A 16,859-nucleotide genomic window follows, 5' to 3' on the forward strand; every position below is an offset into this window, starting at 1 on the left:
CTCGATCACAATGATCGTTACTGGAGAAGCTCGCCGAACGCGTGGAGAGTGAGTGCAGCGTTGACGACGTTTTGAATTTCACGAGAAGGCCAAGACACCAGGCCAGCTACCAAGCACACTACGAACGTTAAGATAACAGCGGCGTAGCAGTGAGAACAAAAAAAGAAAAAGCAAAATAACAGCACACATCTCGGCAGTCTAACACTCAACACGGGGAATATTGACTTAGCTTTTTTTGTTATAGATCGAGAAGCATTGCGGGGAGTTTTGCCATTTGTGGCGTTTTAATGCCAACCTGACTGACCGGCAGGAAAGCGGGCACCATTTACAGACGCGCAGAGCTGAGTACGATCACCAAAGCAACGAAAAATTATGATAATTAAAAAAGTTTGAGTCAAAAAGTAACGAGTTGAGTAGAAATTGAATTTTGTGTGCATTACAAATGGCACTCGGAGAGATTGTGAACGCAACTAGCTCGACGACAGGCGGCGCGACACTTGCGATTTACGTGTCGAACGGGTGAGATTGTCAAGATCCAAAGCGCGCGCTCGGTTACCAACGCCAAGATCACTTGAGTGACAACAACAGCAATAAAGTTGGTACTTTTATCACACAATGAACATAGAAAACAGTTAAGAAATTCCAGCAGAAAGAAAAGCGAAAACTATAAATAATAACAAGCAAGAGCAAAAGTAAATAAAACACAACAAATATTTGAGAAACAAGATCGCCAACGCGACGCGTTTCAAATCATATTATATTTTGGGTAACAGTGCGTGCGTAGATTCCGCGAGTTCTGAGTGTGCGAGTTGGCCAATAAGTGAAATCAGAAGACGCAGTTAGTGCAGAAGAGTTTGTGTTTAAAAATACATTTTATTTTAGTTTTAATTTTTTCGTTTGCAAACTGAAAGCGCCAAAGTTTTTAGGTAAAATGGTCGAGACTGCAAAAATAACGACTTTTACGCGTACGACCACCGCCGTGCCAGCGCCTGCCTCAGCACCAGCAGCTGCAACGACGCCAGCAATCGCGCCCGTCACAGCAGCATCCGCTACGCCGACACCGACAGCAACAACGGCGGCCAGAAATGCGCAAGGCAACGATGAGACCGCGCGTGGCATCTACAACCTGAAGGTGATCGTTTTCTTTTTGCTGCTGCCGCTGATCCTGTTTGCCGTGTTTCTAAAGCATTTGCTCGACTACCTGTTTGGGTTGGGCGAGAAACCGAAGGATGTGCGCGGCAAAGTCGCTGTGGTGAGTGAAATTGTAGAGCGCGCGTTGGGTGTGCGGGGGAAATATGGTACAGGTGCGGACCAAGCGTCTTGAAAAACCATGCAGAAGTGTAGTAATGGTGGGGGAAGCACCTGAATGGTGTAAGCGCTTGATAAAGTGGCGTGGTGAGAGTATCAGTGTCAGTTCGGCAAAAAAAAAAAAAAATACATAAAATATTACCAATGGGAAAGTTTTAATGAACAACGGAAGCAATTCACTTAGTTTATATGACGCTGTGCGACACAAAAACGTCAACGATTTGAATTTTTATGTATTTCGCGGGAGAAGTGGGTTTTATATGCTTTGTGAACTGATATTGCTGATATTAGGAGAAAATTTCAAGTTCGGATAAATTTAACATATATATATATAATATACGGTTAAATACAACTTCCTTAAAACTGTAATATTTTCATTTCTAAGTGTAGGGCAATGTAAATGTTATGATTTTCGAAGGTATCATTCCATTTGGTTAAATGCTATTGTTGTTGCAAAAAAATAATTATTCGCAGATTTTTTTTGAGCATTTTTTTTAGATACAGTACTTCGTTTAACTAAGGATATATTCTAGTCTAAAGGTTCGAATTCTAGTGCTTTTGCTGATACCAATTGCTAAAGTGAAAGACCTTATTCGATCTTTGCCGGTCAAATTATGAAATATTGCTTTTTAAATTAAACCTATTGGGAAATTTTTTTCTTTCCGAGCGGAAATTGATACTAGCCATATTAGCTTAAAACCAACAAATGAGAGCATTGGGTAAAATGTTTCAAGGTCCAGGAGTTACAAGTAAATGCATACTGTTGGTTCCCCACTTTTTAAGTTTCCCACTTCTGTTTTTGAGACAATTTATGTTGCTTTCCAAATCGACTATTATAAATTTCTCAGGAATTTCTTTCGTTGTTATCTGAGAGTATTCTCCAATGTTTCGATACAGTTGGGTCTATCGATATTATATAGCTTTTGAAGCGAGTTTTCTATTAATAATATAATCATGGAAGAGGTGGCAGGAAAGAAGGAAGATTAGTTTTAATTACTTGACCCAAAAAAATAACTTTTTATGTCGGTTATAATTTATGATGCCTGCGGTTGCCATCACAGTCGGGTCTACGCAACTGGAACGAACTCTGATATATAACTCCCCAAAGACTGTCGACTTCGACAGCATTCCTAAAAACTAGTTAGGAAATATTTTTTAGCCTTTACAACAACAACAACATGCATATTTCGCAAACGTAAATGTAAGTGCGTATCCTGACTTTGTTTCAAATAGTTAACAGCCGAAAAAATTAGGATCAGTCCTGACCTTGCACGTGTGATCCATTTTTTTGTTTGCCCACTCATGAAATGTTTTTTTTGGAATTTATCTAGTTTAGAGTTACGGTTAGCAGCCAAGGCAATAAATAGTTGAAAATTATTGAATGACTTCGGAAGTACTTTTCGAAATGTAAAAATCTTTACATAACGCGATGATATTGTAAGGCTAATGATGACTCTTAAATGATGTAAAGAGTACACAATACGTGTCACCGGAACTCTTCAATTTCTTTTTATTCACTGAAGATCTGGGTTCGTTTCCTTGATTTCTTCTCTGAATAGATTTAGTTCTCGGTAATACTTAGTAACTGTTTCATTAATATTTCAAACTCACCTCATGTCCACCAATGAAATATGCTGTCTTCTGTTAAACCTGAGATATTTGTCAATCGTTCTAGGACGAAATACTTCTACTGAAATATTATATTTTACTTTATCATCCGACTAAAGCAATAAGCTGATGAATACATTAATATAAAATAAAATTATAATAAATAGCTGCTATCTCTGGGAAATAAAGTAATAATATTCAAACTAGCATTAATATTCCCATTGCGCTTAATATTTTCTTCACAACACCTTTGCTACCTATGTATTCCCAATAGCGATTAGATCATCAGATTCATTTCGGATTCATCGGGCTGACTTAACGCATCGATGCGTGTGTAGTCAACAGCTGCAAGCAGTTGCTGAGATACTAGCCGCTCCCCAAATTATATGCATTGTCATAACGTTTTGCTTAATAATATTGCTCGTGCTAGCTTCTTATATATTCATATACATATATCTATATATCTTAGAACATATGTAAACATAAGTTTCTGCCTGTATGTATTTCTAATGAGAAAACTTTTCGGAAAAGCAATTAAAACTATTAGCATATCAGGTCGCTGGTCATGACTTCGTTAAATAACGTTCTAGCAACTTTAATAAGAATTTTTCAAAACGCGCCTAACAAAAAGTTGATTCGAGTTCACAGCGGCTTGGGTGTGGCGCAGCGCGTTTAACCGCTTAGCAAAGCATGAAAACAAAAGTGAAAATATTTATTTGTCAATTGTTTACAAAAGTTTGTCTTTATTCATTTAATAAAAATTAGTTACAAGCACATACAACATACACACACATGTATATGCATATGTGTTAATGTGACAGTAGTGTGTTTGTTTGTTTGTTTTCATAATTAATTTGGTAACTCTATCGGGTTTGTTGACGGTCAACTAACTGGCAGTCCCGACTATAGCGGTAAATGAACAGATTTGTTTTTATTTTTGATATAAAAAGTAAGCAAGTTTCTGTTTATTCGAGTAACAACTTTAATTAACAGCACTTTTATTTATTTATAAAATCAACTGGAGGCGAATGAGTAAGCGAAACGGTATTGAATTTTTGCGTAGCGCGTTTTTGGTGTTTTTTTTGCTTTTTTGCTTGGCAAATGAGACAGGTGCTCAAGGTCAGTCCCGGGAAGTGGCAACGGCTTTAGGAATGTTGCGCTACGGACGTGCTAAACTATGCATATTTTACTACCCATCCCTGCCCTATCCGCTTGCTTTTCACGCTTGTTTACATAAATACTCGTGTGTCCATATGTATGTCGTGATGCCGCATAACTCAATAGAAACCTGTTTCTTCGTGACGTGCTTGCTCACTTCATATACAACTAGTACTTGACAAATGTTAGTCTCAAAACCAATCGTTTACTCATTCTCATCATTCTCATATACTGGAGCTTCGCTAAGAATCCGGCATTTGTACTTGTAGCTCGTTTGCGCGTCTCTCAGTTGTATGATGTGTCAACATTATACTTCCAGTTAATGACGTTTCTGCAACACTCACTCATCGATTTCAATGCCTCAAAGCTGGCAGTTGTCCGGCATTTTTGTGAACTTGATTTTAACGATATGTGCTGGTCGATTTTACCCTTATTTGTGTATATGCGTATCTGTAGGCGCTGCTCTGTTCACATGAGTCTACCCAATGTTAGTAACTAGTTAAACTGTGTCCAGTTTGTAGTTAGTTCTACTAATATTTCGGAGTAAAATAAACCGATATCGTAAGTGCAAGCGTAAGAAAAGCATCATGGATATTATAATATGCAGTTCGGAAAGCTCTATCGATTTCAATTCACAGATATTCCTACGGTTCTATATCACTTCTGTATAGCGATTGGCCTTTTATGTTACTTCATATTCTCAGACCAGGTGATTTACCACTAGCCCCCATTATCTTGAGGTGTGATGACAAGAAAATGTCGCTGAGCCCTAGTTCCGGAAGATGTGGTCAGTAAGGAAGCAATTCGAAGCAATTTGGCTATTGATTTGTCACTCTGTCATTCGGTTGATTGTTAGCCTAGAGCGTTCCCACATCCAAGTATCCATGAATGAATGAATGTCCAACACATTCCTTTGCTATCTTTACAGTGCCACTATCGCGATCAGCTCCGTTTTATAGTCATTTAAGCCCATTTTCTGAATTTTTTTGATGCATTCGTTCGAAACAGGGCTCTTTGGTGCTCATATAGCCTATATGGAATATAGCAAAACATATATAGGTACAAGTAGAAAAATAGAGCAATTTTATCAACTCGCATTACACTTCTCAACGGTTATATGTCCGCAAAAGAGAGAGAGAATAGAAAATATTGAATATTCACACTCGGTTTCAATTTGCGGAGGAAAAATGTTTAGGCAGACAGTGTCTGTCTACTGTAGTCAAATTCATTGCCTTCGTAAACTTACCCAAGTGTAGATCACGTGCTTTTAGATATGAACGGTTTGTGGATGAGTCATGATAGACTCGTTCGAGTGTTTCTAAGTTCTGAATACCTACAAGTAGAATACGGTGTTGATTTCTACGAGCACTAATTCGATTTGTATGGCGCGTCAATTAGCATGATGCGCCGTAGATGCGCATATTTTTTGTTAAATTAAATATTAAATATTCGAGCAGCATTAGATGTGTTTTTATATTCAATCATTCAATCAATTCAAGCATTTATACAAAAAAATATATACACAAATATAAAGATATATAAACGCATGTATATGGATGTAGGTATTTACGTATACATATGCATAGGTATGTAAATACAAATCTCCATTTAAGCAAATACAATTCTTTATTGTTGCGTTGAATTTTGGCAAGACGTGTCCAGTCATTGTAATTGTTTATAATGTTGCCTAAATCTTTGATGTTTCAATTTAATCATGCGTTTGACTTGTTTCATTTAAAATTTACATGGATAATAAATTTTTGATATGTTTACAATGTGGTTAATTAGTTCGACGTGAATTTTTTGAGAGCTTTGATTCATGATTCCTCATAAAAACTTTTATATATTGGTCAATTATTGGCTCTATAACTATATTCGTGCGGTTTGCACAGAGATGGCGTAACTTCATTATTATTCCTTGTTCTAATATTCCGAACATTCCATTCATTTAAAGCTTTAAAAACAATATTTCTTTCACTCAATTATGTAGAACCTTGTGCCTGAAAAAGTGTTGTCGAGGAGTTCTTCTTATTTTACTTTAATAAGCTCAGCCGAAAGTTATCGTTTTTTCGTGAAAGTGTATAATGAACATGCTCTAACTGAGCCAACATGCAAAAAGTGGTTAGCTCGATTTAAAGGTGTTGATTTTGTCTTCGAAGAAGAAGAACGTCCTATGCTGACATTTAAGTTTGAAGATGAGGAACTGGAATCATTACTCAATGAAGGTTGTGGCCAAACACAAGAAGAGCACGTAGAGACGTTGGAAATGACTCAAGCAGCCATTGCAAAATGTTCAAAAAAAAAACGGGATACACTCAAGAGCAAAGAAATCGGGTGTTAAATAAATTAAAGCTAAGAAACGTTGAAAGTCGATTTGAATGCCAGAAATGCTGCGTGATCGCTACAAAAAGAAGTCGTTTTTGTATCGGATTGCCGCTGGTGATGAAAAATGGATTTATTACGACAACCCTAATGAAAAAAATCATATGTTTAATCTGGCCAATCAGTTTAATCAACGATATAGAAAAATATCCATCACGCCAAGGTAATGCTCTGTATTTGGTGGGTGCAGAGGAGCGTGCTGCTATAAGCTTCTAAAACTGGGAGAAACCATTAATGGATAACGCTAAATGCTGAAAATGCCTGGAATTCGCGACTAGACACTCGGAAATAATAAATCATAACAACGTTCAGCCTCATGTTATAAGACTAGTTAAAATCTATTTGGAAAATAGCGCCTGGAAGCCTTACCTCACCCGCCTTATGGTCCTTGCACCATTTGACTACCATTCGTTTCGGTCGATGCAGCACACCCTCACTGGAATACGGTTCACATCAAAATAGACTTTAATGGCAAAAATTGCTTTATTTATTCTTGGCCGTTAGATCAGTGAAGTTCTTTTGGTATGGAATCCATAAATTGTCAAAAAGATGGGAAATTGTTGTAGTGGCTTCAGAAGGGCAATACTTTGAATAATACTATGGTCCATTTTTATTTTTAAATGCTCACTGTAAAAAAATGCACAAATTTAGTTATAGACCAAATATTTTGCAAAAAGATTAAAACTTGTGGGATCATCGATTCTAAATGTTACGCAGCTTGTAGCTATATAGGGAAGTAAATATACAAAACAATTATTTTTTTATGTAATATTGTTTCTGAGTGTCTAAGCTGATATAGTAAAACTGTTTTATACGTCGATATATCGATATATCGATTTCATAATATACACATACTTTTTTATATATATAGATTAGCAATCTTCGACACACCAAGTTTTGAAAAGTAGCGAATCGAACAAGCAACTGGTATAAATCATAGGATTGACATTATCAAATAGAGGAGATGTACCCAATTGTTCCATCAGCAAAATGAGCTATCCAACAACACAATTCCAAATTGGCTAACTTTTCAATCATTTATATAAATAAGTGGAGTTTTATCATAGCGAGTAGCGATATGGCGAATCGAATACATATTCCGTGTTTGTCTTTTTTAATCAGATGGAAAACTAAAAACACCGTTTTCAGAAATTATACATTATACTTTTATATATTTGTCCTTATACGAAATGTAGTTTGGAATGTAAAAACGCAAATGAACATTAAAATATTGCTCCGTGACTTTATAAATCATTAGGAGAGATCAATATGAGCCTTGGTTCCATAATTATTTGAAATTAAAAATTCCAATAGTACAAACATTTTTTGTTTCCTAACATGTCGTTGGATATATGGGGCGGTTTAAGGACCTTTATAAAAACTCTTGACATCTTTTTAAAAGACTAAAGAGCGATTATTGACAACAGAAAATTCTTCCACTTGAACGCCAATAATAATATTAATCAATAATATAATATACTAATATACTGTGATGGATTTCGTAATAGCTTTTTTAGATCTCCGCTTAAGTTAGTCAATGAGCTAATTGTGTAGGGAAATGACACTAATTGACTTAGTTGAAAGGTTTGTCTATAATGACCACTAAAATGTCCACTTTGTAATATGAACTTCGCTAAGGTTAACCGTTTGAATAATACTCGTTTTCAACTTCGCGCTTAACGAAGCACATTTCTGAGTACTAATTACCAGCAAATTTAATGTCAATTAGGCTTTTTAACTCACATTAAATTACTACCATTTAGTACGCTTAATGGTTGTAAAAGAAACTATTAAAATTTATTTTCTTTTGATTCTTCTTTAACAAATTCTTTGTTAATGACGAAAAACATGAAGAAGCAAAACTAGTTTATCAAAGGTCGACAACAACAAAGTGAGAAAATGCGAAACGCGGCCAAAGCAAAACGACAGACATAACAAAGCGAAGTAAAAATAAAAGTGTGAAATCAATGGAAAATGTAGGAAATATTGAAATAAGGGAAGATAAAAATATGAAAAATCGCAATGATGAAAGATAAGCATGGGAATTTTTTCGTTTGTTTTGTTATTAGAAAAGTAGTAATTAGCATATTGTAGTTGCGTTTATATGTATGTATGTGTGTGTACAACAAGCAAGACGGCTTGTGCTGACTGGCGGCTGTCAACGGTAAATTAAAACAGACAAACGCGCGCCAGCCGTAAAATTAAGTGCGAGGGGTTAGCGACAAAGGCCACGGCAAAATGTTAATATAATGCCAAATATGTCAATTTATAAATACACACACACGCTCACACAAATGTACACATGCATAACTAATAATTGCACTCCACTCACTTGCTATTTGAGGCATTTTGCGTGACCGCTCGCTGGGGCGGATGAGTAATAAGAGACAATAAAGCGCACACAAATGCATGCTTTTATATTTGTATGCATATTTGTAAGTGTGTGTGTGCGAGAAATAGAAAGAATCGCAAATTCAGAATGTGGCATATTAAATTTCATCGGCTGTGCTGTGCTTTGAAGGCGGCTGCTTGACTCGCAGCGAGGGCTCAATGGGTTGCCTTAGTTTCTGCTGGCTGCTAGATGACTAGCTGACTGAGCAATGAAATTGCTGATGATCATCTTGATAACAAAGATGTTGCTGCTGTTGTTTGCTAGCTGCAGCCGTGTGCGCTGTTGGTCCAGCTGGGTGGCGGCGCTCTTGAATTGTTGGCTGCGCAATGCTGCGAGTGGCGCAACATTTACATGAAAAAAGACATTAATTGAGTTAGCGATGGGGGCATGCGCTGCACTGTTGGCCACTTACACACACACATATATATATATGTAGTAATACTTGTTAGAGCATGGCAAGTCATATGAAAGATTCATGTAAAGTGTGTATGGGAGTGTTTAGTTGTGAATACTGCTTAGTTGTTTTGTTTCTCCGCTGGCGCTACTTTTATTAATAAATGTAATCAGGTCAGTTTGCTATAGGCACTTTTTTGCGTATTTTTTTTTTAATAATTGACATCATTTTTTTTAATCATATATAGTTGTTTTTACGACTAATATTTTTTTGTTGTATGAAAATATTTTTATAAAAGCAAAAACAATATCTTTTCTTTATTATTTTCCAATAATAAGACTGTTCATTTAATAGGCCAAGGAAGAATTTATAGAAACGAGTATGCAGGGACAACGATTTTGGCCAAATTTAAAGAACTTTGTTTTTTTTTTTTGGCAAAATTCTATTTTATTTTTCAACATTTTGCCATCGAGGGCGAAACGCAGTTTATAGATGATCCAACTTTTCGACACATTTTTTGTAGTACAACTGGTTTTTTACTTCAACCAGGTCTCAATTTCGGCAAGTTTTTTTGAAGCGATCAAGAGGTTTGAGGATAGGGCAGAAACGAAAAATAGATAGGACGAGGAAGTGATTCGTAGCCGAATTCGTGAGTGTGCAGATTTTTACCAATTTATTTGATTTAAGACAAAATAAATCGGTTGATTGAGAATTCGGCTTTTATCTACTCTGCACAGTGCTTTCGCATGTACTTATTCAGGAAGAACGTTTGCAAATCGTGCAAGTTCATTACGTATACCAAAATAATTGTTCGGTCAGCGCGGTTTTGTGCAGCGACAAAGCTCACTTTTGGTTGAATGTGTAAGCTAAAAGAAAAAAATTATCATATTTCGGGTGAATTTACAGGCCATTGTTGAGACGTCGTTACATTCCCAAAAAATCACTATTTGGTGTACTGTATGGACAGCGGAAATCATTGGTCCATATTTCTTCAAAAATGAAGCCGGCCATAATGTTGCAGTCAATGGGTTACGCTTTAGAGCCATGATTAATGACTTTTTCGTGCCAGAATTGTACGATATTGAAATGGACAACCTTCGGTTCCAAAAAGACCTACATGTCATACAGGCAACAAAACGATCAATTAATTGAAGAAAACTTTTGGTGAGCACATTATTTCGAGTGGTGGGTCTGTGGCGTGACTTCCAAGTTCGTGCGATTTAACAATGCTGCGATTCTTTTTGTAGGTTATGTGAAATCTACACAGATAAGGCCGAGACGATTAACGTCTTGGCAGAGAATATTCGGGGCGTTATTGCTGACATATGGGTCCAATTGCTGCAAAAAGTGGTCGAAAATTGGGTCTCTCGCGTGGTATTTATTCGAGACAGCCGCGAATGTCACTTGCCCGAAATCATTTCTAAAACATAATGGCAAACCCTTATCTTCATAATAAAGCTAAATTGTTGCTCATAAAATTAAATTATATGCGCTAGATTTCTTCTCGAAAAAGAGAATCAGAAGAACATATTTTCAACCTTCACTATAAATATCAGTCCCATTGGGCTATTCCAGAAAATAACAGCTAGGGCTAGAGATATCCGCTCCATATGGACTAGAAAGCCTAAAAATAATCAAAAGTATAATTTTTCAATACAACTACAAGCATATATTATGGTTTACTAATAAAGTTCTACAGACTACTAGACAGTTTCCTAGGCTATTTAAAGTAGATAAGTTTATGAACATTAGAAAAAAAACTAATTTGAGTCTCCATAGCCATACTTCCATCTGTCTGCGCGTGCATAGAATAACGGTCAAACACAGCCACAGCAATACACAATCTCTTGGTACGTTGGGACGATAATCGGCTAAGCTCGTATGTCCAGTTGCTATTCAAAACTTTTCACACTATAAAATTATACTTCAATAGTAAATGTAATAATAGTTCTTAATGCTGCGAAATAATTTAATGGCTTTTGTACATACATTTCGGCGATGGATCATGAAAGCACGATTTTCTTCATTCCAACTTTTTTGTATAAAATGTAGCCTGTAAATAAACTTAATCTTACATACATATGTAAATAAATTTGTTTTTTTATTTTTGCATAAAATTAAGCACAAATTTTCTGTTTTCTCTGCAGGTGACCGGTGCAGGTAATGGCCTTGGCCGGGAAATCGCCATTGAGTTGGCCCGAAAGGGTTGCAAATTGGCCATTGTGGATGTGAACTCAAAAGGCTGCTATGAAACAGTTGACCTCATTACCAAAATACCCGGTGCTGTGGCTAAAGCGTATAAGGTAGGCGTGCATATAATGCTCATGCAAAGTCGCCGAGTGTGTGCTTATACAACAACAACTGTATACAAACATACGAATACATGAGCATGCATGTAAAATCACTTTCCTTTCAATTATAGCGGTAAATATAAGTCAATTACATGCAAGACTATTATCCTTCGAACCCACTTGGCTGTTTGCATATGACTGCGCACAAAAGTATGCTACGCTTACTGGATTTTTTTTTATCATATGCTTATTGAGCTGTACTACTGTATGTGACTTCTGCATAATGGAAATCACCTGTGTCAAGGTGCATATTATTAAAATTATAATTTTCTCTTTCATAATATAGACAGATGTTTCGTCGCCGCGTGAGTTACAGTTGATGGCGGTGAAGGTCGAGAAGGAGTTGGGTCCAGTTGAAATATTAGTCAACAACGCCTCGTTAATGCCTATGACCTCCACACCACATTTGACCAATGATGAAATTGAAACCATAATTACGGTCAATTTGGGCTCATATATTATGGTGAGTGATGGTACATATTAGGTAAATAATTAGTATTCTTAGTAGAACCCTTTAACTTACAGACTGTTAAGGAGTTTCTACCGAAAATGGTGGCACGAAAATCTGGACATGTTGTGGCCGTGGCCGCTTTAGCAGGTGAGTGGTTTAAAATCAACGCTACAATCAAAAATCATACTCCTTTGGTGTGGACAAAACTCTCTCGAGGCTTCCATTTAAAAAAATGGATTGAAAAAAGTTTAACTTTTGAATAAGTTTAGGATACAATAAATGATTTTGGAAGACCAGAAAATGAAGTTAATCTAGAGAGCTAACATTTTAGAGATATCATAAAAATGTGTTGGATATCATCCATCGTATTTTCCGGAAGTGGCCCAAAATGATATCGAGAAGTTCGAAAATTGCTATAATTGTAAATAATAAATTTTCATAATAAGCATTTTCCTCGGAGATTTGAAAGTCCTGCCTTTGAAAATTTTTTTCGAAAAATTAAAAAATCAAAATTGTAAAGGTGATGAGCTTCCTTCCAAGGCACCTCATTATCACTATCTGTGTTTTACTACTGGATGGCTGAGCTTTATGAGAACTTAAGAAGCGCTGGTTAACTACTAACAGTTAGAATCGTGAGGCAATCATAAGTGGTATAGTGAACTCTATTCGCTCAGCAATGGTCGCTTTCCATTGTTGCATGATGTCCACGTGGTAAATTAAAAAAATGTTAAGAGGTGACAGGTGCACTTGAATCACCTAAAAACTTTCCTCTTGAGTACAAGTATATCGGCTTTGCCAAGTCAAAGCTAAAACCTCTTGAATCTCATTCCTTCAGACATCCAAATAACCTTGTGGGAATAGAAATAAAACGTCTAACATAAGCAAATTTGTGGCGAGGTCAAGATGCTTTGTCGATACAAGAGTTTCGACTCAAAGATTTTACAGGTTTCATAAAGGACTGATTTAGCAGTCCAGGTGATGAAGTTAATACTTGTTATCAGTCATAAAACTATTTAACCTAACACTCCTTATTAGTATACCTTTTCCATATTAGTATACCCTTTCCTTAATGGTTTAAATTTTATATTTGGTTTTGGAGTTGTTATTGAAACGCATCATGTCCATCCATGACATGCTGGTGACTTACACTGATATTATTTGGGGTTAATCCTGTGAATTGAAAAAAATGGATCAAAATTATACGAAAAGTAATGAACTTTGAAGCATATAATGAAACTTGAAGCATATGGGGAACAATACTTCTAGTACTACACCTTCTCAAGTGCTCCATTTATTACACAACCACCCACCAATAACAAGCGGCTATGCTGTGAATATCTTCGGCATTTCAGACCGCCGACCGCCGAAAATGAGTTCTCAACACAGTCATGACTTACCTACATACCTTCGATTTAATTACATGCGTTGCATAGCATCACATAGTGCATGAAATTCTTCTAATCATATGAAAATTCCATAATTGCAGGTTTAGTACCGCTGCCCGGTGCTGGCATTTACACCGCCACGAAGTATGGCATTTTGGGCTTTATGGAGGCGTTGCGCGGCGAATTGCGCCTTTCCGACTGCGACTACATACGCACCACCGTGGCAAATGCCTATCTAATGAAGACTAGTGGCGACTTGCCCTTACTCAGCGATGCGGGGTGAGTGCAACAACAATAATTATAGTACAATCTTAGCGAGTTACATAATAGATATGTGTTTACGTGCATATGTTTGAGATATTATATAAGCCGCTGCTAATGCGTCTAAGTTAAAAGCAATTAATGCCGTGCGGCAAGAATGCCGGTGGCAGGTGGCAGTGTGTGGAGCAACTTTCCAAGAATGTAATAATCAAAAGTATGCATTGTAAACACACATACATAAAAACATAGTTATGCAAAATTTTGTGGTTTCGGTGTGCGTTAGGGTGTTCCTTACAAAAAAAAAAAAAAAAAAAAACAAAGAAAAAATTAGGTGTAGCAAAAAGAAATCCATTATTTTTTCATGAAATTGAATGCGCTAATTATTACTTTTCGTATCCAGCCTTATTCAAAATGTTCCAAATAATTAATAATAAGGAACATTTGTTTTTGTGAACGGTATTATAGCTTCGAAGCAAGTGAAGTTAACGTTTTTTCTTGTTCTTAGTTTTATCGCTTCAAATGCTAATCATACACCCAAGAAGACAATATTTGCATAAGAGTCGTCCTAACAAAGTAAAATTAATAACATTTTTGAGTTTCACACCTTTAAACGATAGTACTTCTCTCAATAAAATGATTCACGACTTTTGTATATGCATTAGGATAGTCTTCTTTTACCTTCACTTTATCTAACGAAGAACATGGTCAAATATATCACGTGTAAGCTTTATCTTCTACTTAAAATCTATCCTATATACCCTAGTTACAGAAAAATTTAAAAATTTGGTTTACAATATGCTATCGATTATTGGTACTTAAGGAAAAAAATAATATGTTTGATTTGATTCTACAGAAGAATCTGAGCTAAACCTCCCTGTAAGAGTTCTTAGTCATCTCCAATGGTCACCGAAATTTCGACTAAATTAAAAAAAAATTAGGAGTTGATTTCAGAGATCTGAGGTTTTTTTCTTATACTTAAGGACCACCCCAATATAAACAAATGTATGCATAAAATCACTATCCCTGTCTCATATTTTTGGACTTTAGCGTTACTTCTGTGATTATACTACTACAAAACGCATGAATACCTGCACGAAACCCTATTAGTATACAAATATACCGAAATGCATGTGTGCGCATGTATTTTTATTGATTCCTTAATTATTTTATATTGTAATTTTTATGACAATCACCATCTGGTATAACCAACGTGTGCGTGTAATTGGATTAACCTCAAATCATGTGCTGTACAACAAAAACACTGCTTGCGTGGCTGCTCGTGCAAATCCAGCATAATGGCCAGTTATCCGGGCTTGCCGACACCCTACGTCGCCGAGAAGATCGTACGCGGTGTCCTCTACAATGAGCGCATAGTGTACGTGCCGAAAATATTCGCGCTCACCGTGTGGCTGCTCAGGTGAGTACGCTCATGTGTGTGCATGTGTGTGGTATGTGTGCAAGGCATTGTTGCCAACGCGGCAAATATAATAATTAAATGCAATTAAGAAAGTGGCAGCAAAATATAAAATTAAAAAATAAAAAGGAAAATGAACATAAAAAGCGCAAACGTTGGTAAGATTGCGCCACTTAACAGTTATTATTTAATTATGTTGCAATTGCGAAACGCGTTGCCGTTGCATTTTTCGCATTTATTCTATTTTAATTCACTTTACTGCATTGCTCATGAAATTTCGTATTTTTTTTCGTTTTGCCTTTCTCTCGCTTCTCTTTATTGTTTTGGCGCAGATTGTTGCCCACTAAATGGCAGGATTACATGTTGCTGCGTTTCTACCACTTCGATGTACGCAGCGCCCATCTTTTCTACTGGAAATAAGTAAACGGCTATCCACGGTCCAGCATTCCCACAAACATACATACATACAGTACACACATGTGTGCCTTTCCAACCGATACAGTAGGCGTATGTGTGTTCAAGTTGGTGTCCGCGGCGGTTGTTGGCTTATAATGTATGTGTTCCAGTCCAGCAGACAGCCCGGCGCGTCTTCAAATCTTTATAAGCTTATGCCATATATATAATACATATGTATGTATTTGTATGTACTATGTATTGCCTTGCTCCTCCATCCAGTTTGCGGTCACACTTTATTGCATTACCGGCGCTGCTGCCGCACACATGTTTGCATTTAGCTTCTTCTTTCACATTTATATTGTGAAGCCTTAATTTGATTATCACATATCGTATTGAAAACTTTAATTGTTTTTTTTTTTTCTAAATGTATTTTAACTATTTTGTGTTTTCGTAAAGCGTTACACTTTTATATTGTTAGTGTATTAAATATATATTTAGCATAAGAGTACAATGTTAGTCATATCTACTAAATAAATATATACTTATATTAACACATAAAAATAACTGGTGAGGTGTTTATATTTTTGTTGGAAAACTTACAGTTCAATGCACAGAAATTGTAGCTACCACCACCAAATAGTCTGCGGCAGATTATATATTATATTTGCATACATATCGTATCTGTTATTGCATTTCTTTGGATAGGAAATAGGAAGGTGTGCGACTAGCCACTACTAAACTCAGTAAAAGCTTATATAAGGTCACGCACGCACAACATCTAAAAAAATTTTGGATTATTTAAGCGATATACTCTGTAATCGATATACATATGCATTTTTGCATGGAACCAATAAATAATGCTGCAAACGGTGGAACCTTGCACCGCATTATCGCTCGCAAATCATTTACTTAGAACTTAATTTGACGTTCGAAAATAAGCTCAAATATAAAGAACGATTTATACTGTCTTCCTTCCATTCATTTCTTGAGTTTTAAGTATTGCCTGGAAAAATAGATAAATATATATTTGAAGGTTATGCCTGAAAATATGGAGTGCTCGTAGCTCCCCTCTAATAAAAGCAAAGTCAAAAAGAATTTTCACTGGATTTCTAGAAAAATATCTCAATCTCGAAAGAGAAGATATTAAAGACGGATAATAATACTACATATGTATGTGCGTATTTTTGATTCTATGCGAACGAGAGACAGATAATTTTTTGGAATTTGAATTTCAGCTTCGCTTTTTTCCAATTTTACTGAAAGTTGCTTAAATTGGCATAAATATCTTAGAGTGATTAGACTGTAGTTAGTACTAAAGCGTTTATTGAAATGTTATGCAAATGAAGTGATCGGCACATG

The 16,859-nt window shown here is 36.1% G+C and overlaps 1 protein-coding gene across 1 annotated transcript; it reads left to right on the plus strand.

Annotated features, from left to right (window-relative positions):
- The first annotated feature begins 211 nt into the window (after nt 1-211).
- On the plus strand, nt 212-16,064 carry LOC106617285 (estradiol 17-beta-dehydrogenase 11). The gene is made up of 7 exons (XM_014234374.3): nt 212-1,252; nt 11,390-11,545; nt 11,880-12,056; nt 12,119-12,191; nt 13,531-13,708; nt 14,982-15,107; nt 15,437-16,064. The coding sequence occupies exons 1-7, from the start codon at nt 932-934 to the stop codon at nt 15,522-15,524; spliced, it is 1,119 nt and encodes a 372-aa protein (XP_014089849.2). The 5' UTR covers nt 212-931; the 3' UTR covers nt 15,525-16,064.
- Nucleotides 16,065-16,859: the final 795 nt, after the last annotated feature.

Source organism: Bactrocera oleae, chromosome 2, assembly GCF_042242935.1.
Source record: "Bactrocera oleae isolate idBacOlea1 chromosome 2, idBacOlea1, whole genome shotgun sequence".
Classification (NCBI taxonomy): domain Eukaryota; kingdom Metazoa; phylum Arthropoda; class Insecta; order Diptera; family Tephritidae; genus Bactrocera; species Bactrocera oleae.

What these genes read in the sequence shown, in the direction of transcription:
- LOC106617285 (XM_014234374.3), top strand. Translation starts at nt 932, where the DNA reads ATGGTCGAGACTGCAAAAATAACGACTTTTACGCGTACGACCACCGCC. An exon ending in TGCGCGGCAAAGTCGCTGTG is followed by an intron (nt 1,253 to 11,389) that starts GTGAGTGAAATT and finishes TTTTCTCTGCAG; the next exon opens with GTGACCGGTGCAGGTAATGG. An exon ending in GGCCGTGGCCGCTTTAGCAG is followed by an intron (nt 12,192 to 13,530) that starts GTGAGTGGTTTA and finishes CCATAATTGCAG; the next exon opens with GTTTAGTACCGCTGCCCGGT.